Raw genomic sequence first — 25,276 nt, forward strand, 5'->3', positions numbered from 1 at the left:
TTGCATCCAATAGCATACAAGAGAGCATATACATGAATCAAGAGTCCCATTGATGGTATGATGATGTAAAAACATGTGCATGACATAGATTTGACTTATGGATGTTCTTTTCATAGTACAAAACACATGTGCTTGGATGGTGGAAAATTCTCCTTCAATCAAGGAGTTAATTTCTCTTTTACCACCTTTACTATAAGGAATTTTGTAGAGTTGATATCTCTCAATCTAACCATTAAATTTTGGAGAGTAAAAAGATGAATGTCCATCTCTTTGTGTACTAAAACTTCACTATTGGGATCTTCCAATATAATCTTTGGATCATCTTATATAGCCATCAAGTCAGTTGGTCACCTCTTGGAAAAAATATGGATAAGATATACCTATCTACTTGGTGATCTAAATAACTAAACGTAAAGCCATTATATTGGCAAAATTTTGAACTATACATACTTATGTACCTAGGGATCTAAATAACTAAAGCTACATTCATTTTCTCAAGATGTAATGTGAAAAAGAGTTGTTCCCCACTTCATGGATCATGTATCTATCAAACAGTTCCTCGAGATTTAGTCAACCTACACAGATAAGAGTAGCTATTCTATATAACTAGATCATAGTCCTAGACTGTTAGTATGATAATAGAGAGTGAGACACTATAAAGGTATACCATTAAGTATGGAGTGGTTTTGAGTGTAGCCCACAATCTCAGCAATGTATGCATTGTTATATTAGAGCTAGTTGAGCTTGTTAGTGTTAGTTCTAGGTTTGGGAGTTAGCCCATCACTTATGCTTGGTAGCCTTTACTATCTTTTTCTATTGAATAAGGACAACTATTATTTTCTCTAAATTTTCATTTTATTGTTGATTGCCATTAGGTTTCATTTCCTCCTCCTCACCAAATTTTTCTACATGTTTGATAATATTCAAATATTCTACATCTATGGATATGAATATTATTGGGGATGCAGGATAGTAACTTTTTGCTATTGTGCACTTAAGTACAAAAATTAGTAGGGATGCAACATAATAAATTTTTCTATCATGCACTTAAAATCCAAAATGAGAAACTTTAAATCGCATTTTAACAATATGAATTCCCAAAATACATGCCATATCAAGTATATGTGCTTTCAACTTTGTGTTAAATAGTAATTTTTCAATTGTCGTTATGGTAGCCTAGTACTAAATATGAAAATGTAACAACCTAATGATGAGATTTGGAAACCAAAATAATACTCAAATTTTGGACTAAATTAATAATAATAATGGCATTCTAATGTGCAAAAAAAAGTGATATAAATCTTGAAGCTAAGAGCAACTCCGCCACTTAAACCATTGGAAACAATAGCGAGAGGGCAAAGCAAGAATGCAAGTAGTGATGAAGCTTATAAATATTTTATTCAAGATAATGATGGAAAAGGAGGTAGAAATCATAAATACACAATCCTAAGGTGAATACCAATCTAGGAGAAAATCCACTTAAGGAGGAAACAAACCTAGGTAGTCCTAAGTGTGTTCACACATCACTACCATAGTATATGCTACAAATCCCCCTAGGAGAGATGATGTGAACAAGTAAGGGACATGGAAAATCATGGTGGAATCATTATGATGTTTCACCTTCTTTATGGAAAGTTTCAAACTTCTCATGAGTGAGCCTTCACGAAGAGATTTGTGGAGTTATCATGTGTAGGACATAAACCAAGTTGATCTCACATTAAAAGAGTTTCTTCCATGCAAAATGGTAATATATAGCAATGTGCTTTATGCAAGTGTGAAGGATTAGATTCTTTACAACTACTAAAGCACTGTGATTGTCCTTATAGAAGTGGTAGGGCATGACTAATCAACAACACTCAATTTGTCTGAGCAATACACACTCAACTATAGCTTTGAAGGTACCCTATACTCAACTTTAAAAGTACAAGTGGCCACTATAGTTTGAAGAGGAACATAGGATGTATACTCATCTTGCATGACATGCATGTAATGAACAGACTATTTTTCTTCTTCAAATGAGATTGATTCCTCTCCATCACAAATAGAAGCAACAAGAGTGTGATCATCAAGAAATGAAGCATGAAAAGAAATCCCAACACGTGTCTTACTAGGCAAAAGAGTAGCCAATTTACTATCTCTTATAGTTTGTAAAGCCTATTTGGATAAGTATTTCGATTCATCATCTCTCTTCAAGCACCACCTCATGCAAATCCATTTTATCAACATATTTATTAGTGGGCAATATCTTTAGCTACCATGAGCCTTTGTAGATGTCAAAGAGCCCTAATATCCATTAATTTCTCAAGCACCAAACAAGGGAAGGATAGTATCAAATATTATCTTCTATAACAATGATTTGTTGCCTTTTACATGTGAGAAATCATGAACTACATTTTCAGTGAAGACCGCATCCATGCTAATAATCACTTTCTTTATAGCAATATTACAAATTCTAAACCCTTTACTTTCATTGATGTACTCGTCAAATTTGCATCTCACTTATTTGCTATTTTTTTAGCAGGAGAGAACAAGCCAAGCATCTAAAAACACATAGATATTATCCCACCTCATAAAGTGTAATTATTTGCAAGGCCTTAGTTGTGGACACCTATTCACAGCATATAATCAGTACACAAAATACCTTCCAACCAAAGACTATGAAGCAAAATCTATGCTTTTAGCATGTCATCTCCATGATAGCATCGTACATTGATTCTTGATACTGTCGTCGAATCAACGCATGAAACTCATAGACATATACTCCTCTCCATTGTCTCTACATAATGTACTAAGAGTACAACCTTTCTTATTCTCGGTCATATATAGAAAACATTTAAAGAACATAATATACTAAGAGTAAAACATGTCTCATTCTCGACCATAGATTAAAATTGTTTAAAGAACATAAATACCTTACCTTTAACTTTAAGGAATAGACCCATGTAAATTTATTGCAATCATCAATGGATAAGACAAATTAAAAATAACTACCAACTAAACATGTCTACATAATACCACAAATATTACTATAAACTAGTTATTACATCTTATTCACCTAAACAAAACCATCCTTAGAAAATGCAACATGTTGAATTTTACCAAGGATATAGCCCTCAAATGCATGTTTTGGGGGAGTCTTCAAATGCGGCAAATCAAACACCATGTCTTATCGAACTAGATACAATCCGGAACCATAATTCAAATGGCCAAAGCATGCATGCCACAATTTAGCATCATCAATAGAATTGGTACCAATAACACATGCATCATGTGCAAGCTCTCATTGACTTCCATCCTATAATGTCCACCATACAAGGTCCTTGATGCAATCATAAATGTGATCATTTTTTGCACATTAATAATCCACTAATATAACTAAAAAGCTAGCTTTTGTCATTACAAAAACTGACAACAAGCATTTTCTTCTTGATCATAAACACCAATGAGAATGTAAGTAAACTACCATTAGTTGTTGTAATGTGGAGTTTACCAATACCTTTAACCAGGTATGAGATGTTACTGCTACACTAAATAGACCCTTTCTACAATGCATTTCCAAAGAGCAAAACAACTCCTTTTGAGAAATATGCTTCCTAACACCACTATGAAACAACCAAAAGTGAGATTTATAAACTACCATACATGTGTCATGCACAAGAGGATCATAACTACAATGTATGTTGAATGCACAAACCACTTAAACATAAGGCACAACATTCTTCTTCTAGGAATCGAAATCTAATACATCAACAATTGCCAACCTTGCTCTTTCTCCTTTTTCTCTCTTTCCTAGAAGTTTTGATAGTCCTTAAAAATGTAACCTTCATGCTTGTAATCATGATAAAAAAGCTTCCTCCTCTTTTGACCCTAGTCACCTGTTTTACCAAGTTTTTTCATAATTAGAATTAGATTTTAAGCCATCAACAAAAGAGGCCTTTATCATGACTTTTTAATGACCTATAACAAATGCATAATCACATGTACACATCACAGGCCGATTTCTACTAGATTATTCTTCTTACAATAGCACTAAAGTCAGCTCATCGACTAGATTGTTCTTCCTACCTTGGTAACCAACGTGCCATTTGGTACAATTTGGTCAATTGCACCAAGTTTCTCCTTGAGATCATTTATTCTCATGAGAAATACATACCTGGAATCATCGTCATTCATATACTCAAAATTCAATTGCTTCCATATCTAGGCAACATACCACACATACCTCATTACACACTTGATAGAGCTTAGCAAGTGCATCTCAAACCTCCTTTGCCGGTTTACATGATTAAATATGAGGTATGATTGCCATTTTTACAAAAAGAGCCATTAATACATGAGGTTTTGCATCCTTTGTATCCCATCTAGATTGTTATTCAGTAGATATAAAACATTTGGCACCACATTACTTGGACATGCATTATCCTCCTCCACTATGCCTTCAAAAGTAGTAGCTACAGTAGCAATTGCAGCAACAGACTCAAGCTACTTCTCAATACTTACAATAACATTCCATAGCCCTTAAGCAACTAGCACACATCAAATCCTATAGGGCCTAAGTAGGTAGTTTGTCCCATTAATCTTTTCATATGTGACAACAAATTATTGACTCCATCATTGCTCCCCTATCTCCATTGCGCCAATCAACTACTTAAGGCACAACCCATGAAGTATCCCCAAATCACAAAAGCAATTTGTATGCTTCCAACATGAGAATGACGTTATGGAGTTGTTGTACTTGATGTTGCAAAATCGAAAAAAAAAAAAGTATAGAAAAGACTATATCAAGAGAAAATTTGTTGAAGTTGAAAATTATAATGGAACTTTGTGCAAGACTTAATCACGTAAGGTAGCAAAATGGCCAAAAAAGTCTCCTTTAATCAAGTAGTAAATTCCTAGCTACCACCTTCATTGTAAATAGTTTTGCAAAGCCAATATCTCTCGATCCAACCATTTCCTTTTAGAATAATGAAAAGATGAAGTATTCATCTCTTTGTGTACTACAACTTTGTTGTTGGGATCTTCCAAATTTGATCTTTGGGTTGTTTATACAAATATCAAGTTGGCTAGATATCTAGTGGTAGAAATCTGGACTACATCTACCTATCTACCTAGGGAGCTAACTAACTAAAGCTATAGCCATTATCTCAAGCTAGAATGTCAAGAAGAGTTGTTGCCCACATCGTGGTGCATCTACCTACCAAAGGGTTTCTCGATATTCACTCAACATGCTGATACACATCAATTGTTCTATATAATCAATTTGCAACCTTAGACTGTTAGAGAGTACTTGTCATTGTAGACATTGCTATATTAGAGCTAATTAGGCTCCTTGGTGCTAGTTATTGGCTTGGGTATTAGCCCAAGTGTATTAGCCCATCACTTATACTTGGTAGCCATAATTGCCCTTCTCTATTGAATAAAGTTTATTATTCGTTCAACTACATTATCATTGTCTTGTTGATTGCAATTGTGCCATATCTCCTCTTTCTCAATAATTTTCTCAACAAGAGAGCAAGGCAAGAATGCAAGCAATGATGGCTGAGAGATGAAGGAGCAAGAGAAAGATCATAGCTCTACTATTTAAGATCATGAAGGAGAAGAAGATACAAAAGATAAGTGCAAACTATAGATAAAGTGTGTACTAACCCAAGGGAAAACATCTTAACGAGGGAAAAGCCCAAATAGTTTTAAGTGTATACACATATCACTACCATAGTATATGTTATAAAAACATTAAAACACAAACTAAGGTGAAAACACGATCAAATTGTATCCTTCTAAGGTGCTAGGCAATAATAGTTTCAACTTGAACAACCTCAAGTCGGCCCTGCCCATTAAGGCATCCTCCACACCCGTATGTTCCCAACAATGAAACAAGATCACCAAGAGCTACCCCTTAATCTCTCAATTGGCTATGATGAGAACAAAGAAGTGGTCCCTAAAAGAGATTTACGACATGATCTCAATTTCATGAATTAACATCTACCACAATCTAACTTTCTTTTCTGCTTTATTGACATTAATAAATTGGGTGACTTCTTTTATCAATATTAAGATGGGCATTGTCAAATAGCATAAACATGGCACTCCTACCTCAAATCTCCTAGATAGTGTAACATCAAACGTAGCGATCTTTGAATTTTCATGAGTAAAAGCATAACATATGCATTTGGTTCACAAGGCATGCACTACACCTTCACTCGTTGGCTAAAAGACCATGACTCTACTAAGAGGAGTGTATTCAAGAAATGACAAGCTAAATGTCATGAAGTGTTGTCTCAAAGACAAGGTGGACCAATTGTTATACAATAAACTCAAAGAATAAGCAATTCTAATGTGGCAACTTGGAAAGTCCATCATCACTACATGGTTGAGAAGGCCATGAAAGACATTGCTATAACTACACATTGTGAAGTCACATGAAGCACTACATTAGGATCATGGTAAGTCATGTTATGTTGGTGATCGAGTATGAGGCTAGAGCACGCTACGTATTATTATGGTCCATCAAACCGTACCATTTGGGTGGTGAGTGGCCCAAAGTAGAAACATAAGGAAAGGAACTCTCATGATAGTATATAAGTTGACACCACCAAGGCCAAAGAACAATGGATGAGGCAAAGATTGACATACATTGTTACTATCAATGGAGTGGGAGAGTTGTCAATGTAGAGAATTGCATGGAAGTAACCTAAGGCTAGATATGGCTCCCATCTACATTTGGTAAAGGATGTAATTAGCCATGGTTGTGTTCCATAAAGCAAGATACATATTCGCATATTAACTCTCCACCATACATATTATATGGCACTCTTGCATCTTTACACAATACACCATTCACAAGTAACATTTGGCCAACTATTCATGCCATGTTGCTCAAGGACACCATACATGATAGTACAACTTGTCGATTCCAAGCAAGAGAAGAGAAGCAAGGAGCTAACACGCAAAGGTAGGAGAAATATGTATTGACACAAGACCAACTTAAAGATGCTAAGACCTAAATTGTAAATTTAAGACAATTGTACTTGCATGAATGTGGACAACACAACTCTCAACTCTACAATTTTGGGTAACATATTCAATGGCCTTTACATACCAACATTTATAGACAACTATTGTTTTTCTCATTTGACTCTACCAATTGATGTGACTGTTGATGCTTTGTTCTTTGTTGTGTCACCATTCATAATGCCCTTAAGCAACAAATATGGGCATAGCAAGTTTTCATTGGTTCCACGAAAGAGTGAATGAGAGAAGCTATGTGCATAAAGAAACAAGCATCAGTACACTTGAATCATATATATTAGGACACATACTTTGGTGAATAAGTAAGGTCACAATATTTTTCTTTACAACCTCACCAACTCTCCACTACATGCTGCATAGCACTCTTGTAGCTTTACACACTATACATCCAAATCTATTTCTTTTTCTATTAATTTGGGTAATGATTTGATTGTTTATGCCTTTTTATGTGGAGCTACACCAATTTCCAACAATATGGAGCAAGAAATGTTGGCATCACATGTATTCATCAATTCAAGCAACACCAAGTGTGTTTTTTGGAGCCTTTCCTTGTACTTACACTACTATAATTGACTATCTAACTTCAAGACCTGCGCCAAAAGCTTAACATAGCAAAACTAGTTCTCTAGCTTATAGCTTTGGGTTTCAACTTTCCCCTCACATAGTTACTTTTCCCAAAAGTCAATGCTATGCAATCAATCAATATCAGATAACCCAAACTCATGAGAAGTAACAATAATGACTATAGTTGACATAAACTTGCGAAAAATCTAATATTGGGTCTCTTCTTTACTCAAATCAAATGAATTAGCTCCATGTTCTTTATCCCCATCTAAAGTAGCTTTTAAGGTTGATAGTTCTAACTTGTAAAAAGTAGTGAGAACACCTATAATTGTTATAAACTCATAGAAAAAAATAATAACAAGGCTTCTTGAATCAAAATCAAGTGAAAAATAGTAGTAACATTTGCAATTGTCATAAACTCTTAGCAAATTGATGAGTAAAATGTGCATCAAAGTTGTAATACATGATATACACAAATTTGGATTTTTCTCCTAAGCCCTTATGGGCCCATCATCATACAACCATTTCCATCATGTCTATGAAGTATCTATATTTTGTCTAATGCCGACTTCATTACAAGTCTCAATTAGAGGTACTTCTGAGCTAAAATTGAGTCATGTCCATGCAAACCCCTAAATGGGCTATGGGCTAACTTTAGTGGATGCTTATGTTGGAATTTTAGCTATTCTAAGATCTCACTGTTTTGGTGAATCCAAGATGTACAAGTTTCACAAAGCATTAGTCTTGAAAAGAAAAACCTTTTCAATGTATATATATTGGCACAAGCTTACATTTGATAATGCCTCTTCCTTGGCAAAGGGTTCAACCAAGCATCAACAAGTTTGTCATTATATGCTTGTCCAAGGTCTTCCTTTGTCCTCCACATTTCTCCCACTTCCTTCCTCCTATAATGCAAGCTCATTTCCCCACACCAATGGATGTCCCTTCACCTATGGCTACTTGTGTAACAATCAACATCCTACTACAAAGAGGCATGGCAAGTGACAACAAGAACCTAGAAGTTATCCATAGTCAACACATTCTACATGTCATTGGATCACAATAAGTCGTCTTCCTTTTTCTTTTTCTTTTCTTCTTTCTTTTTCTTCTTACCACCACCACATTTCTTTTAGTTGCAAAAAGAGTGAAATTGTTCTACCACTTCCTTCAACAAGCGTACATGTTGGGGCAATAGGTTGGACTAGTAAATTGCAAGAGATGTTCGATTGTTCTTCTACCATGGTGAGTGACAAGAACCTAGAAATTCTCCACATGCCCTTTGATACCAATCACTTTTTTAGTTCCAACGAAAGGTATACATCTCCTGCCATTTACATCAATGAGCATACATGTTGAGGGGATAGGTTGGATTGACAAGTTGCAAGAGAAGAGGTATATAAGTTGACACACTAGGTTGGACTAGCAAGGAAGAATCCCATAAAAGAATAGAAACATGAAAAAACTGTATGGAAAAATGATCCTAAAAACAAACTCAATTTGGTAAATATGGCAATTGCAAGCCGCCTTACTTACAATTGATGCCTCCTATATTTCTATAAGACACATTATTTGACTACAATATTTGGCTATTTCCACACTTTTCAATTCAAATGCTTCTGATTAACAAATTCTATAACATACTCTACCCAATTCCGTAACTAAGGCCATCTACATACCAAGAGATTCAATGCAAGGCTTGCCCGAGTTCATGTATTGAGCACTATGCAATTTGTACATATATCATAGATTCAATGCAAGGCTTACCCGAGTTCCATGTATTGAGCACTATGCAATTTGTACATATATCAGAACCTTATCGAAAAGCATGTAAGGAACCATTCTTTAAAAATAGTCAGACCTGCTACATTTTGCCAAGAGCGTTGGACCTCACTCATTCATTGAGAAGGTAAAAACCATGCAACACTTTAATATTACATTGTACTAATGTTCTCTAATAAAGGATGCCGACTAGAAATCCCCCCTACCCCCAAAAAAACAAAAATAAAAAATAAAAAAACGAAGTGTGTAAAATCACTATCCACAACCTCCACTATTTCATTAGGTCAATTGAGTGCTATTTTGAAGCCTACACTTCAAGTGCTCTTCTACTCACATATCCAACACAATAATTAGCTTCACCATTTCTTGAGGAAATCTCTAGGCATTTGTTACCCGGTTAAGTTCCTATTTGCAAAAATGTTACCGTTTGCTGTGTTTTGGCTTGGCTGCGTTTTGGATTGGGATAATTTGCAAAAATCTTATAATTTACAATATTTCAGTTGAGAAATCAAGAAGCGTGCCAAATAACTTTGAAACAATCACATGCAATTAGCTTCACCATCACTAAAACTGGCATGGTTAACACATCCAACACAGCAATTAGCTTCACCACCACATGGAATAAATTGCTGAGAAGAAGCATCTCCAGAAATCAAGGAGGAACTGAACATTGCAAGTTGCTATTTCGTGGAGAAAATGCTTGTCAACTTTTTCAAATTAAAAAGGTCCAAAAGCTCGTGGAGTTCTGCACCTACTTGACTCTGAAGCAGCCCAACCACATAAAACAAGAAGAGAAAATCATATTAGTACAATCATCCTGCTAAACAATCTAATATTACAAGAAGGTGCTGCTTTGACTACACACTATTAACATTGGTGAGGGAAAGCAGGTGGAAAAGCAGATTAAGCTCTAAAAGTATCATTTCATACACAACATTCTTATACACCGACAGCTAGATTACTATAATGGTTTTTCAATTAGAGTGGTTTCATCATTAAAAGAAATTTCAGCCATGGGACTTACTTGTTTTGGTTCTTATGCCACTTTGACAAAATGTGGTACCAGTTCCATGTCACACAAAGTGCAACTATCCGCATCAACCCTGACAGCATAACTTCTGCAAATGCATGTAGTACAGACGGTTGAGGAGACATCCCTGCCGTTGCAATGCATAGCATGGACCCATCAAAGTTGCAAGGAATGGAAAACTGCCCTTGCTTGATGCCATTCAATGCCTTCCTTGCAACATCTATAGCACTCATGACACTAGAGGAATCTGAAAGCAACTTTGTGATTTCTGGTTTTGAAGCATTCTCTATCCAAACAAAGTCATGAGTGAATCATGTAAGTCCTTGGGAGAAAACCGTTGTTGCTCCCAATCAACCAAAAGATGTATCCACTTAAATGCTTTTAAATGGGACAGATTACCTTTCTCAAATCCTGGTGTGATTGTGTCAGGTGGATAGATGACTGAAACTCGAATATTGTAGCAAAGGACTTCCTGCTGTAAAGCCTCCGCAGTTCCTCGAAGACCAAACTTGCTTGCAGAATAAGCTGTATAGCCATATAAACCCACCTGCATTAAAGTGAGTGATTAAAGGTTATTATTTTTTTGGATAACCATGTAATAGTGTCTAAAACAATGAATCAAAAATGCTCAGTTTACACCTTTTATGTGACGACAGGTAAATAATACTTATAAGTTTCATACAGTTTCATATGCTTCCAATGCTTCTATAATCTATTTCACAGCTGAATTAGCTTACCCAATTGATCCAGTATGTCACTGTGCCCTACGTGCCTTCTTTGTGCACAATCACAGTAATACTTTTTGTAGAGAAACACAAACTTGCATTAAACTATAGGCTTCATAAGAGTACCATGGAATGTATGCTCATCCTATTTATTACTGGCGTTAAAATTGGGACTACACATCAGCAAGACTACCTATACCTAGACTTGAAATCTCATACTTGAACAAAACTCAGGACTTTTGTCTCATTTTAGGCTGGATTTTTGGATCAAAAGTTACAGTTGCAAGATGGATGTGATCAGGCACATTTGGAGTTCAATATGTACAATTCCATCGGATTTTTTGCCTCTAGTTTTCATGTATTTATATTTGGCTTAGTCACTTCAGCTAGGCACTCATGTACTCACTGTTGATCAAGGTCTACGTATAACTGATTTGGTATCAACCCTCTCTCTCAACTTGGTCTTCCTTCCCTATGTATGTGCATGGGGGTTCAACCTGCATCCACTCAAGACTTGCAGATTTGTGATCCCTGCCATGTGGGCGACGGGTTAGATCAAAGGGCAACGGGTTAGATCAAAGTACTGTAAGCAACTATCCCCACTAGAATATTGTCCCAAACCAACATCATCCATCGAACTACCAACTATGTCAAAATCCTCTACAATACTCCTTTGGAAAAATCGCCTACATGTGGCTCATCCGTGATATCTTTTGAGAATTCATGAAATGGTGGATTGAACTTGCATAAGGTTTCATGCGGAACAAGTGAGAGTTAAAAAATCAAGAGCTACAAGCAAATTAAATAACCATCAAAATAATTTTGAGCTTGAACCCTTCAGCCTAAACCCATGTGGTGGATGAATGATGGCATGCATTCTCTAAAGATTGTCAAGCCAAAGACACACGGAGAGATCCCCATGATTAACCCTTGTTCTCTCCGTTTTCAACATCTACTATCAGTCCCTGCACATGCCTCCACATCGCTGCACTTTGACATGGTATAACAGCAGTGTTAGGGGCTGATTATGTATGGAGAGACTTGAAGAGGAAGATTCGGCATGACACAAAGGCCGTGTTTTCAGCATTTGGGTGCAAGCAAGAGTGTTGCGCATCAACACACGACTAGAGTGAGCGAAGCTACGTGCAACCAGAGACTTGTTTGCTGTTTTTTGTGTAGGAACAATTGTCAAGGCGTAAAAGAAGCTATGTTTTGAGCTAAAGCATCATGTAAAGAAATAGGTTCCTCATTGCACACAATAGCTACAAGTACCTATGCAACCAAGTTACCCTGTGCATGGCAAGTGGCTGCTCTAGTCCTATCAGGAAGCGTAACGGACTGTTTGCTGTCCCATAATCTATCCAACATCCATCTAGGGACTGTTTTAGGTACCTGAATAGCAGCCCTCTCATCGGCCACTTCATCATTAGCAATGCCCTAATCAATGGGCTGAAAATTAGGCTATTGTTCAGCATGTAAACCCTCAATAGGTTGCTGAAATTGACCAAAATCGGGTGCTGAAATTGACCAAAATAGGTTGCTCAAATTGACCAAAATCGGGTGTACTGTGCTGAAACAATGGTAGCAAACTGTTAAACGTATCCATTGTTGGAAATGGAGGAAGAGAGAGAGCGAGTAAGAAAGTGAAGACAAGGCAAAGAGCAAGGGTCGTAATTCTACACTCAAAAGATGCAAGTACTTGAATGATAGAATGAAAGTATAATAGGTCTTAAGTAAGGCAGGCTATCCGTAACTCTAACTGGAGTTAATTTAACTTTAGACTCTTGTGTCACTACTTTTAAAGTTCTAAACACACTATACTTTGACACTTTAATAAGTGTCTACACCACACAACTTACATGGGGCACTCCCCAAAATTGGCAAATTCTAACATCCCCTTGCAATGCCAATGCAATGAGATACAAGGATCATCAATCACCAAAGGGTAACAAGTTCAAGGACTTGTGGAAATCCTGAATCTTTTGACATGATAAAGCCATGGTGATTATATTTGCAACATGTTCCTATGTGTCTATACTTTGACACTTTAATAAGTGTCTACACCACACAACTTACATGGGGCACCCCCCCAAATTGGCAAATTCTAACATCCCCTTGCAATGCCAATGCGATGAGATACAAGGATCATCAATCACCAAAGGGTAACAAGTTCAAGGACTTGTGAAAATCCTCAATCTTCTGACGTGATAAAGCCATGGTGATTATATTTGCAACATGTTCCTATGTGGAAACATACATCAAGCTAATCTCTCCTGCATAAGATCTCTCTATGACATGATGGTAGTGAATTTCAATGTGTTTCATGCAAGCATGAAACACAAGATTTCATGCTACTGCAATAGTACTAATTGTCCAAGAGAATGGGTATAGAATCCTTCAACAAAACCTACAGATCAACTAGCAATCTACGCAACCATACACATTCAATTATTGCTATAAAGGCTGCCCTATACTCAGCCTCACGAGATGAGATAACCACTATAGATTTCTCTTACTAAGCCATAAAATACATGGACAGTCCAAAAAGAAAAAATATCCACTAGTAGACTGTCAAGTGTTTAAGTCTCTAGCCCAATCTGAATCGCTATAAGTGTGTAGCTGCAAGTCTCTTCCCCCCCTCCCTCCCCACCTCTCCGGCCACATAGGGGCAATGCTTGCTCACCTAAGATACTACAAACTGTATGTCAAACGTATGTTGCAAAAATAAATAAGACAACCAACAACCTATGTGTAGATTGCAACATCATGCATCTCACTACCATCATGCATGGACAGTTTCATCCCTAGCTCCATCAAAGTGCTCATATGTTGGACTAAGAGGGGCACAACTAAGAGAGATGGAGATCGAGCAAGAGTGAGCGTGTGTGACGGCTAAAGAGAGTGTGAGCAGAGTGAAAGTACGAGTCGATTAGAGTGTACTAACAATATGTGTTGGTACACAAAGAATAAAATGTATTTATACTTAGGAAACGTAAAGGGTATGTTCACATGTACAATGTGCGTGTACTATACACGGAGGTTACCGGGCCTTTATCCCAACAACCTTCCACTTAAAGGTCCGATATAAACCTCTAGCTAACCAACTCCCACTATTCGAATGCAATGCTTGTGCTAAGCTTTGCTTAGACTTTTAGTGAGAACATCTGTAGGATTATCTTGTGTTTTAATCTTGGTCAATGGGATTTGACCATCTTCCAGAATCTGTCTGATAAAGTGATATCGCACATCCATATGCTTTGTGCGTGAATGATACATGGTATTCTTAGCCAGATACACAGCACGCTGGCTATCACATCCCAAAACTGCAATACCCATAGACATGCCAAGATCATCTGCAAGTCTGCTCAACCATATAGCTTCCTTAGAAGCCTCAGTAGCTAATATGTATTCAGCTTCAGTGATACTCGGTGCAACAATGTTCTGCAACCTTGAACACCAAGAAACAGCTCCACCAGCTACTGTAAAGACATACCCGTTGGTGGACCTACAAGTGTCCAAGTCACCTGCCATGTCTGCATCACAATAACCCTGCAAACTAAGTGTACCCTGCCCAAAGCAAATACTTTTTCTCTGTGTACCCTTAAGATATCGAAGAATACACTTGACAGCCTCCCAATGTGCTTTGCTAGGATTTGACATAAACCTGCTAACAACTCCCACTGCATGAGTAATGTCTGGACGAGTAGCACCCATAGCATACATAAGAGAGCCACAAGCTGATGCATAAGAAACACCCTTCATAGCATTTGCTTCCACGTCATCTTTCGGGCTGTTGGCTTTGCTAAGCTTGAGATAAGGAGGTAAGGGTATCCCAAAAGGCTTAGCTTCAACCATGTTAAATCTGTCCAGTACCTTTCCAATGTACTTTTCTTGAGATAAAGACAGCAATTTCTGCATTCTATCTCTATGAATCCTCATGCCCAAAATATGCTCTGCATTCCCCAAATCTTTCATGGAGAAAGCTGATTTCCGATGATTTTTGAGAGCATCCAAGATAGTCTTTCTTTTCCTAGCTAGTAACATATCATCCACATACAAAACAAGTATTATGGGGCTGCCATCTGTATCCTTTTCATGTACAAGCAATAATTTGCATGGCTGCGTGTAAACTCATGAGATAGCATAAAAATGTCAAACTTTTTGTACCACTGCCCTGGTGCTTGCTTTAACCCATATAGGCTGTGTTTTAGTTTACACACCATCTGCTCTTTTCCAGGAACTACAAAGCCCTCAGGCTATTTCATGTAGATTTTCTCATCGATGTCACCATGCAAGAAAGCTATTTTTACATCCATTTGATACAGCTCTAAATCCAAAACAGTAGTAAGAGCAAAAAGCACACATAAAGTGGTCATCTTCACAACACATGAGAAGACCTCTTGGAAGTCAATCCCTTCCTTTTGTGCATACCCTTTGGCAACTAGCCTTGCCTTGTACTTGGGTTTCCTGTCAACTATCTTGACTTTGTACACCCATTTGTTTGGAAGTGGCTTCCTTCCCTTCGATAGTGACACAAGATCCCAATTATCAATTACATATAGAGATTTAATCTCTTCATGCATAGCTAGCTCCCAGATACTGCTGAACTCACATGACTTGGCCTCTTTGTATGTAAGAGGCTCACCCTCGTCACTAAGCATCACATAATGTAAGGAGGGGTCACACCTATGTGATTGCCTTATTACGCGTGTAGACTTGCGTACCTAATGATCAACATTTTCAGGAATTGGGTCCACATCTAGAGGTATATTATTTTCAGCATTTATTGGCTGCTGTAAGCCATTTTCAACATGTTGTTCATGCTGTACAACACCTTCATTTTCATTTCCAGCACTTGCATTTTCATAATCACAAGTCTATCTTGCTATCCATGACCTCCTTGTGCTTCTACTTGGTATCCATCATCATCTAGTTCAAAAATAACCGGCTAATCATCAGTTTCAGTCTGTGATACACCACCATGATGCCCATTTTCTGAAGTAATGGGTGGCTGCAAACTCTGAAACTTCACATTTTTCATATCTTCATTAGAGGCTAAAGCGCCTTTCAACAATTATGCCTCATTAAACACAATATTACGACTATGAATAATTTTCTTAGACTGAGGTAACCACACTTTGTAGCCAAATTCACCCTCATTACCATAGCCCATGAAAATGCCTTTGGTGGATTTTGGGTCGAGTTTGTTCCTCAGCTCATCCCTAATATGTACAAAAGCATCAAACCCAAATATGCGTAAATGGTCATATAAGGCCAATTTGCCAGACCAAACCTCCTCAGGGATGCCATTATTTAAGGATCTATTTGGAGAGTGGTTGCAAATGTGAACCGCGGTTTTGAGTGCCTCTCCCCAAAATGCAAGAAGGGAGATTAGCAGTGGACAGCATGCACCGCACTCTTTCACATAAAGTCTTGTTATATCTTTCCACCACCACATTTGAAGAAGGATTGTAAGGGATTGTAAGCTCCCTCTTAATACCATGCAAGTCACAAAAGGACTTAATTCAATCAATGTGAACTCACCCCCATTATCAGTTCTCAAGGATTTCAGCTTTCTACCTGTCTGAGTGGTCACAAATGCATAAAAAGTTTTAAAAACAGCAAACACTTCACTTTTCTTTTTCAACAAGTACATCCGAATCTTCTTGGAACAGTTGTCTATAAAGAAGACAAAATATGCAGCACCACCCAACGATTTCACGAGCATACTATATACATCAAAATGCACTACATACAAGACATTGGACTTACGAGAGACACCAGAGTAAAAGGAATTTTTAATTTGCTTTCCAAACTGACACTCCTTATAAAAGTCATGTTTAGAGCCTTTTCCATGAACCCTCTTCAAAGAGGCAAGGACATCAAGTCCTTTTTGGCTCATATGGCCTAATCTCTTATGCCATAACTCCAAGTGGCTGCAAATTTCAGCAACTATAAGAAACTTGTCATTTAAGGCTTTGCAATGCAAACAATACAAAGTGCTCTTCTTGGTTCCTTTTGCAATCAGCATGGACCCCTTTTTCACTTTCCACCAACCACCACCAAACAGTGTGGTGTAGCCATGCAAGTCAAGCTAACCAACAGATAGTAAACTCTTTTTAATGCCAGCTAACATCTTTTAGCACAAGCTCTTAACCATTGTCTAAAGACAAGTGTACTGTGTTAATCCCATCAATACTGCAAGCATGGTTATTTCCAAGATACACCTTTCCATAAATGCCTGCATTGAACATACCAAAACACTCCAAGCAAGGAGTCACATGGAAAGAGGCACCAAAGTCTACAATCCAAATCTGAGTGACACCATCATCAACTCACAAGAGTACATCAATCCATCAACATGAAAAGAGGCACCAAAGTCTACAATCCAAGTCTGAGTGACACCATCATCAACTCACAAGAGTACATCAATCCATCAACCTTGGTAATCTGCATATCCTGCAAGTGCATACAAGGGCATCACAATCAGCTACGCATAATACCATATAATTGGTCAATGATTTTGTGATCAAATTATTAAAGGCATTTCTATGTGTTTCAAGTCTTCATATCTCTAGATGCTAAGTGTTGATTGTGTGTGTGTGTGTGTGTGTGTGACCTCTCTCTCTCTCTCTCTCTCTCTCTCTCTCTCTCTCTCTCTCTCTCTCTCTCTCTCTCTCTCTCTCTCATATATATATATATATATATGTGTGTGTGTGTGTGTGTGTGTCATTCCCTCAGTTCCTGTTCCCTAACTTTGGGCGTTTCCCCTGTTCCAAGGGGTTCCGTTCCCCATTCCTGGTAACTATGTTAGCAAATCTTTTGGGTCTCTCCAAGATTGTATCTAATGGAAGGATCCCTAAATCTTGCATAGTACGCTAGTCCCAATAAGGTAACGCATCCACAGAAGGGGGCCCAAGAGTCAAAGACTCTATTGGCAAGTCAAGAGTGAGTAAAAGACCAAGCTCAAACAGCACAATCTCAAAAAGTGCAAGCTGAGAGATAGGCTCAAAGGAATTGGTCGATACAGTGGACTACACAATGTCCCTCTCATCAAAGACAACATCTCTTGTAATGATACAGCTTGTATTATGTATATTCACGTTTCGGCATTGTCTTCTTGTTCTCGACATCAACATCCCTTCCATATTGTACTTAGCCTTTGCATCGCATAATCATCATCATCTTTGTAAAAATATGCTTGGGCAAGTGAAAATTTTCCCCCACAAGGGACACTATCCAAGTGGCACCTTATTGCATGAGCATTCTTATTTGCATCATGTAGCATTACTCTATGCATCTCATTGCGCACAGCACCCATAAGCACCTTGCTCACTTCAAATCCTGAGTAGTCTCCACCTATGGTTTAGTCACCTACATACCTCTTCACCATTACTTCATTATCAACACCCTTGTGGGCGGTTGAATAGTTTCCCTATTGACAAGCATGTGAGCTAACCATTCCTTTTCCATTGGACACATACTAAAGAAAATTTGACGATTTTTAAAAAAATCAAAAGAAAAGAAGAATAAAAGTCCATAAAAAATACTTGGGCTCCTAAGGAAAGAAAACTATCACTTCTATAGTCTTGGTAGATTCTTGGGCAGCCGACGAGCACCCATTGACTAATCCCCTTGCTACTTTGGGATGGGAACTCTCGGGGTAAAATAGAGGTACTTTCTAATTGCCTCTGTAGCCTTGGTAGGCCATTAGGCAGCTGATGTGCATCCTTTGTCCAATGCCCTAGCTACTTTGAGACCAAGCTAAGCTTTGCAGTCCCTCTTGGCTAGAGTTTTTGAGTTGAGAGGGGATGTTAGGCAACAAATGATTATTCCATGCATGAGGCAATGTGGTTGGATGATCTTGATTCAAGTTGACCTTTGAAAACAACCGCACCGCTAATGGGGGAAATATAATGAACCTAGGCACCGCTCACATTAAGGTCGTCATTAATCCACCAACACAAGGGATGGGTAGCATGGTCACCTAGCAAGCAAACAATAGAAGTGTTGATGTTAGCAATTGCCATATGGCAAACTGGTCAACAGCAATCTACTAGCAAGGCAAACATGTGGCGATGCAGCAAGTTGAACTAATGCTAGGCAAATACCATCTTCCCTTTGTTAAAAGACAGGCATAGGAACCCACTATAAGCAAGGAAGTATAAGGGCAGATGAGTGTGAATAGTTCTAAGGGCAGGGAAAACCCTAACCCTAGCTTGGCAAAGGCTATATAAACATCCTATGGGTCACTATCATATGTGGGAGAGTGTACCCAAGTTGTACTCTAAGCAACTTAGTAAGCAAGATTTTGTTCTTGTACTTTGAGCTCGCTTCTCCCTCTTGTGCACACATTCCAATGCTGCAACTCTGATTTCCAACATGGTATCAGAGCCTCCTCTGATCCCCTCAGCTTCCTATACCCTCAGCTACCACTAAGTGCACATGAGCTATCATCTCCTTCATCTTATCCTTCTTTTCTCCATAGTTGCCTGCAACCTACCTCCATTAGAGGACTTGGGGAGGACAAAGGAGGCCATATCAGCTCTTGGTTCCTTCTGAGGAACTCTTCCACATCTCAAGGCGCAGCTGCCTATCACCATAGACCGTGGAATAAGACGCGCAAAAGGATGGCATTACGTTCTAAGTCAGAACGGCACAGTTCTGGGCAGGCGACTACCTCATGTTGAAACACGGGTTGTAGGAGGTGCATTAATGGTGGCTACCATAGGGCTTTTTTAGCCCCCCTAGTGGGCCATCTACCCCTAAGAGGGCTCTGAGAAATTCAACCTCTGTTGGCTGCTACAAGCCAAACCCTAACTATGTGTTTTGTGGTAGCCATAGCCAGCAAGCTCTAAGCTTGACATTTTGTCATTTTTTCACTCTGAGCTTCATTAACAGTGATTCTAATCACTGAAGCATAATCTCTGAAGCTTATTCCAGATTCAAAAGCTCTTGGACATGCTCAATGGACATTGGGAAGCCGACTTCCAACCGGGTTCCATTCAAGTACTTCACTAAGCTTGACATTAGTGTTTCTAAACACTAATCATGAATCATCTAATCATTTGCTTGCTAGGCATTCACTAAAATCTAGTGAGTTTTTTTATTTCTCTTCGTATATTGTTGTAAGGTTATGTGTACAATTATAAACACATAGACCATCATACACTAGAAGTGTATTGCCTACCGTGAGTGACTTTGTTTCAAGTACATTGGTCAATGAAATCAAAAGGATTGAGTGTCATTGTACTCTCCTCGGAATCATCAACAACAAGCATTGAGATCATAGACCAACCTTGTTCAACCCAAGCTTCATCTACTAAGCCATACCACAAGAAGGAGCCTTAAGTCCAGTCTAGGTTTGCTTCATTAAAACCTAAAAAGACTATTAAACCTCGGAAGAAGTTTGCACATAAGAAATGACCACCACAGTCATACTTTGAAATATTACATTTATATGATTTTCAGTCTTTCTCTTCATTACAACTTTGATTTCAAATTGTCTAATTTGCTTCCGCATTCAGTGGAAAATTTGTAAGGGACTAAACACTGCCCTTGTCCTAACAAGTGGTAAGACCTTTCCAATGACCACAACATATGCTGATGTCCATCCTCAAATTCGAAAGTTTGATGGCAAAGATTTCCACCCATGGCAGGTACTTATAAAATACAAAATGATGGAGAGAAGGTATTGGCCTCTCATTCAAGGCAGTAGAGCTGTAAACTCTGCAAATCTAGTTGATATAGAGGATGACCAATGTGCTCAAGCAATTATAATGTTACGCTTAGATAAATCCCTGATTCATCATGTTGATCAACTAAACATTGCGAAAGAAATATGGGATGAGCTTGAAAAGCTCTATGGAGCCACTAGTAAAAATACTAAAATCTTCCTTAAAATTGAATTCTTTAGCTTGGAATATCGATCAGGAGAAGATTTGGGAAAATTCATCTCCCATATGAAGGGACTTATGGCACAGCTTGCCTCTGTACAAGCTCCAATACATGAAGAAGATGCTATTGCTATTCTCCTAAAAGCTGTAAAACAGGTGTTTCCTACTCTTGTAACCACTCTCACTAACATTCGAGATCCTATATTGGCAAGTACCATTCAATCCTGTTTGGATGAAGAAAAGAGGAACCACAAAGAAAGCAGCAACAGTCAAGCAACTTCAACTTCCCGTGATCAAGTATTGGTACATACAGCTCTCACTAGATGTTCTTTCTGTAAGAAAAAATGACATCTTGTAAACAACTGCTGGAAGAAGTATCCTGAGAAGATGAAATGTAACAAATGCAAGAAGACAGGGTATATCACTAGTAAATGTCCCAACACTCCTAATATACCCAAAGAATTGGCGGCCAACTATGCCTCCAATCCATCTGAAGATCGACTGTTTTGACTCTTTAAATCATATACCTAAAACAACCTTGTAAGCCTGATTTATAAAGACATCCCAAGAAGGGGGGGAACCTCTTACATGCTTTGTAATCCAATGCCACCTTGGCATTGAGGGGGGGTGTTAGAAGACAGACATAGGAACCCATTATAAGCAAGGGAGTATAAGGACAGATGAGTGTGAATAGCCCTAGGGGCAAGGAAAACCCTAACCCTAGCTTGGCAAAGGCTATATAAACAGCCTATAGGTCACTATCATGTGTAGAAGAGTATATCCAAGTTGTATTCTAAGCAACTTAGTAAGCAAGATTTTGTTCTTGTACTTTGAGCTCTCTTCTCCCTCTTGTGCACACATTCCAATGCTACAACTCTGATTTCCAACACCCTTGGCCAACACCAATCCGCTAGCAAGGCAAGCGTGTGACAATGTGACAAGTTGAACTAATGTTGGACAAGTATCATCTTCCCATGGCAAAGTCACAAAAAACTATTGTTTTCTAGCCTTTTCACTCAAAAACTCCATTTCCTATGAGTTTTCATCGTCATTTCCATTTCCCTGTTTTGTAATATTTGGCCCAAGTGTCATGCACAAGTTTCCATCGCTCAGTTTCTCACTACCTTTGGAAGTTATGTTAGTTGCTTCTCAAAGTTTTCAGCTTTGCATCATGAAGAGTGAACAAGTATACATGTTTCACAATTTTCAATCATTTTCTAGTTATTTCCTTTTCCTATTCTTTAGCCATTTCCATTGTGGTAGACTCCGCCATTGCCAATTGTTGTTTTGATTGCATGCGACTATGGCCCAACGGCCCATTTAAGGCAAAACACTACACAATCATAATGATCTTACTCTATTGACCAATGCCTTCTTTGGTAATCATCATCAACCACCATTAACAAAAATGCAAAGCCGAATGGCAAGCACATGGATCAAGGTGCACAAGCATGAGTGTTCATGACATTAGTTTTGTTGTCAGGTCTTTCCCTGTTGCTTTGTCATCTTGAGATGAGGTTGCCACTTAGGCAAGGCTTTCCCAATAGACCACTTCCAATAGGGTGACTAAGGCTATTTGGAGGCAATTTTCTTCGTCGTGAGCAATAAAGAAACCCTGCTTAAAATCAATTGGTGAAATATCAAAGTAGCACATAGCTGAATCAAGTTCTGTGAATGATTGCCATTGCAAATGATAGCAAATACTGCGAATGGATCTCCATCATATATATCCAGGCTTATCCAAGGTTCTAACAACTATAGCACAGGACAAGCATATGAAAATACATGGATCTAGGACATGGCTATGGAGATTGAAAGAGGAAGAGTGAGCTCATGAGGACATAGACATTAAGATTGACTTTCACACAAGTGCATTAGGTTCCAAGATTAAGACTTGGACTCATAAACAAAGTCTTGTGTGTTGATAATGACACAAATACTTTGTTGGAAGGACAAAAGTACTATGACATTGCATTAAAAAAGAGAGCAAGTATGATACTTTATAGGGATAGATTGGGCTACACTTTCTACCACTGAGCATATGGGATTTTGCATCCTGAGCCCACACTCCTTCGTACAAAGCAGCTAAGCTGGGTGTGATTGCCAATATCTCAACAAAGCATACATTTTTCACTCCAACGTAATTGTGTGTATGAATTTGAGGGACCTCGAAGGCAAATCATGCAACAATTACTATTAAACAGTCATTGAACAAGCGGGTACAGACTGGTGAAACTGGGAAACGGTCAATGAACAAGGGACATGTTCAATAAAAACAAAGCCTACACTGCTTCTCAAGACAACAAGGAAGTAAGGTCCAGAGACAATATGTAAAATTGTGATGTACCTGACCGGCCTGTGAAGACACGAGGGCAATGCAGGCAGGATAAGGATCTTCTGTTCGGTGCTTTAGAAGAGGCAGCAAAGCTTTGACAACATGCAAGGTACCTCTCAGATTGGTATCCAACACATGGTTCAAATCATCTACGGAGGAATCTTCCAGGGATTTGGGAACGGACACGCCATGGCTGCAGATCAAGATGTCAAGAGGCCCAATCTTGTCGGCGGTGGCCTTGAGGCTGTCGAAATTCTTCACATCCGCGCTGTAGACGCTCACTTGTTTGCCTGTATCCTTCTCTAGGGAGCGCTTCGCGTCCTGTAGGCGAGCGAGATCGCGAGCCATGATGGACACAGAGGCGCCTTCGAGGAGGGCGAGTTTGGCGAGCTCGAGGCCGATGCCGCTGGATCCACCTGTGATGAGGACATGGCGGCTGCGGAAGGGGATGCGCGTAGGGCGAGGATAGCACACGAAGGAGACGACGGTGAAGAGAGCTGCAAGCACTGCCAGAAGCACCAGCGAGGCTACAAGGAACACCATGGCCGATCGGTATGATAACTGCGGCAACTTTAATGTATAGATAGAGTGGGGCTCAGTGGGCTAATACCTCCATCCTCGAATCAACCCGGTTTCACCAGCTATATGAGAGGGGCAGCCCCAATTTGACCCACGGAGTCCAAATCATCAAGCTGCCATCTGCATGGAGCACTAGGGTAAAGGGGCCAATAAAGTAGCGCCATGGCCGATCGGTATGATAACTGTGGCAACTTTAATGTATAGATAGAGTGGGGCTCAGTGAGCTAATACCTCCATCCTCGAATCAACTCGGCTTCACCAACTATATGAGAGGGGCAACCCCAATTGACCCACGGAGTCCAAATCATCAAGCTTCATCTACATGGAGCAGTAGGGTAAAGGGGCCAATAAAGTAGCACCTTCCAAAAGGAAAATACACCCCACCCCAATTGAGTGATAATTTTACAAGAAAGATATGTCTTTTTTAGTCACTTAACAATATAATATGAATTTTTTAAAATTACAGATGAGCTTAACTTAAATCACTTAAGTCAAACAATTGAGCCATGTAAATTTTTTTATATTTTAAATTTTATAAAACCTAAAGCAATGCATCCTCGAGTGTTACTCGATTGGCCCCTCACTACCCCTCTTTTATGAACCTTTCGTTTGTAACTAAGGCTAGTTGATAAAAATATCAAATATCGTAATATAGAACTATTTAGAGTCTCACTCGATTGGCCCCTCACTGCCCTCTACAATGCAGGTGCGGCTTGTTTTCGAGCACCTTCTATAGATATGCATTGTAGAGGGCTAAAAATACAACCCTTTAGAACAAGCCGCACCTGCTGTTGCACACCTTGTGGAGGGATGTCCTTCCAATATTCTTGTCAAAAGGTAAAGAAACATCCTATATTTCTCCTTGCATTTGATGCATGTGGATTCGATCCTCACCTACTAGCAAGTCCAGATTTCTATAGTGACCCTTGCTTGAGTCAATCTCCAATATCCATGTTCATGGAAAGTTGTTGTTAGTGCACTCCAAAACTAAGATACCTCAGTTACTCAAGGAAGTCGTGTAAAAAGGGCTACCAGCTATTGGTTGATCATCATTCTCTCATTATGACTTCCAAGCTCCTCTCCTCATCATGTGAATGGCCAAGGGGATCCATGGAACTAGGCTTATGTACTGACTATAATAATGACTTCATAGTAGTGGACCCTCCCACACCAACTCACTTAACATGAAATAAGGCTCATTCAATGTGCAGGTCCAAAAGACTTACTAAAGTTGTTGTCTTTGTCATATTTATCAATACATGGGTAAGTTTCAATCACAATACTCTCTCAAAAGAGGGTACTATGTTTGTTAAAACTAGTCTTATTTAGTTGTTTTTTA

At 38.7% G+C, this 25,276-nt stretch overlaps 1 protein-coding gene across 1 annotated transcript; it reads right to left on the reverse strand.

Moving 5' to 3' along the window:
- Positions 1-9,901: 9,901 nt before the first annotated feature.
- On the reverse strand, positions 9,902-24,016 carry LOC148016163 (3-dehydrosphinganine reductase TSC10A-like). Its single transcript, XM_087664356.1, has 4 exons — positions 23,371-24,016; positions 10,802-10,949; positions 10,397-10,688; positions 9,902-10,133 (listed from the first exon to the last, which is right to left on the reverse strand). The coding sequence occupies exons 1-4, from the start codon at positions 23,899-23,901 to the stop codon at positions 10,124-10,126; spliced, it is 981 nt and encodes a 326-aa protein (XP_087520482.1). The 5' UTR covers positions 23,902-24,016; the 3' UTR covers positions 9,902-10,123.
- Positions 24,017-25,276: the final 1,260 nt, after the last annotated feature.

This window comes from Lygodium microphyllum, chromosome 23 (genome assembly GCF_053477565.2).
Source record: "Lygodium microphyllum isolate KBCC chromosome 23, Lygodium_microphyllum_v1.1.10, whole genome shotgun sequence".
In the NCBI taxonomy this organism is placed as follows: Eukaryota; Viridiplantae; Streptophyta; class Polypodiopsida; order Schizaeales; family Lygodiaceae; genus Lygodium; species Lygodium microphyllum.

Excerpts from the sequence above, each read along its gene's own strand:
- LOC148016163 (XM_087664356.1), bottom strand. The coding sequence starts at position 23,901 with ATGGTGTTCCTTGTAGCCTCGCTGGTGCTTCTGGCAGTGCTTGCAGCT. Across the intron at positions 10,950-23,370 it reads TGTCTTCACAGGCCGGTCAG|GTGGGTTTATATGGCTATAC; the intron begins GTACATCACAAT and ends ACTTTAATGCAG. Across the intron at positions 10,689-10,801 it reads CACACCAGGATTTGAGAAAG|AGAATGCTTCAAAACCAGAA; the intron begins GTAATCTGTCCC and ends TTGTTTGGATAG.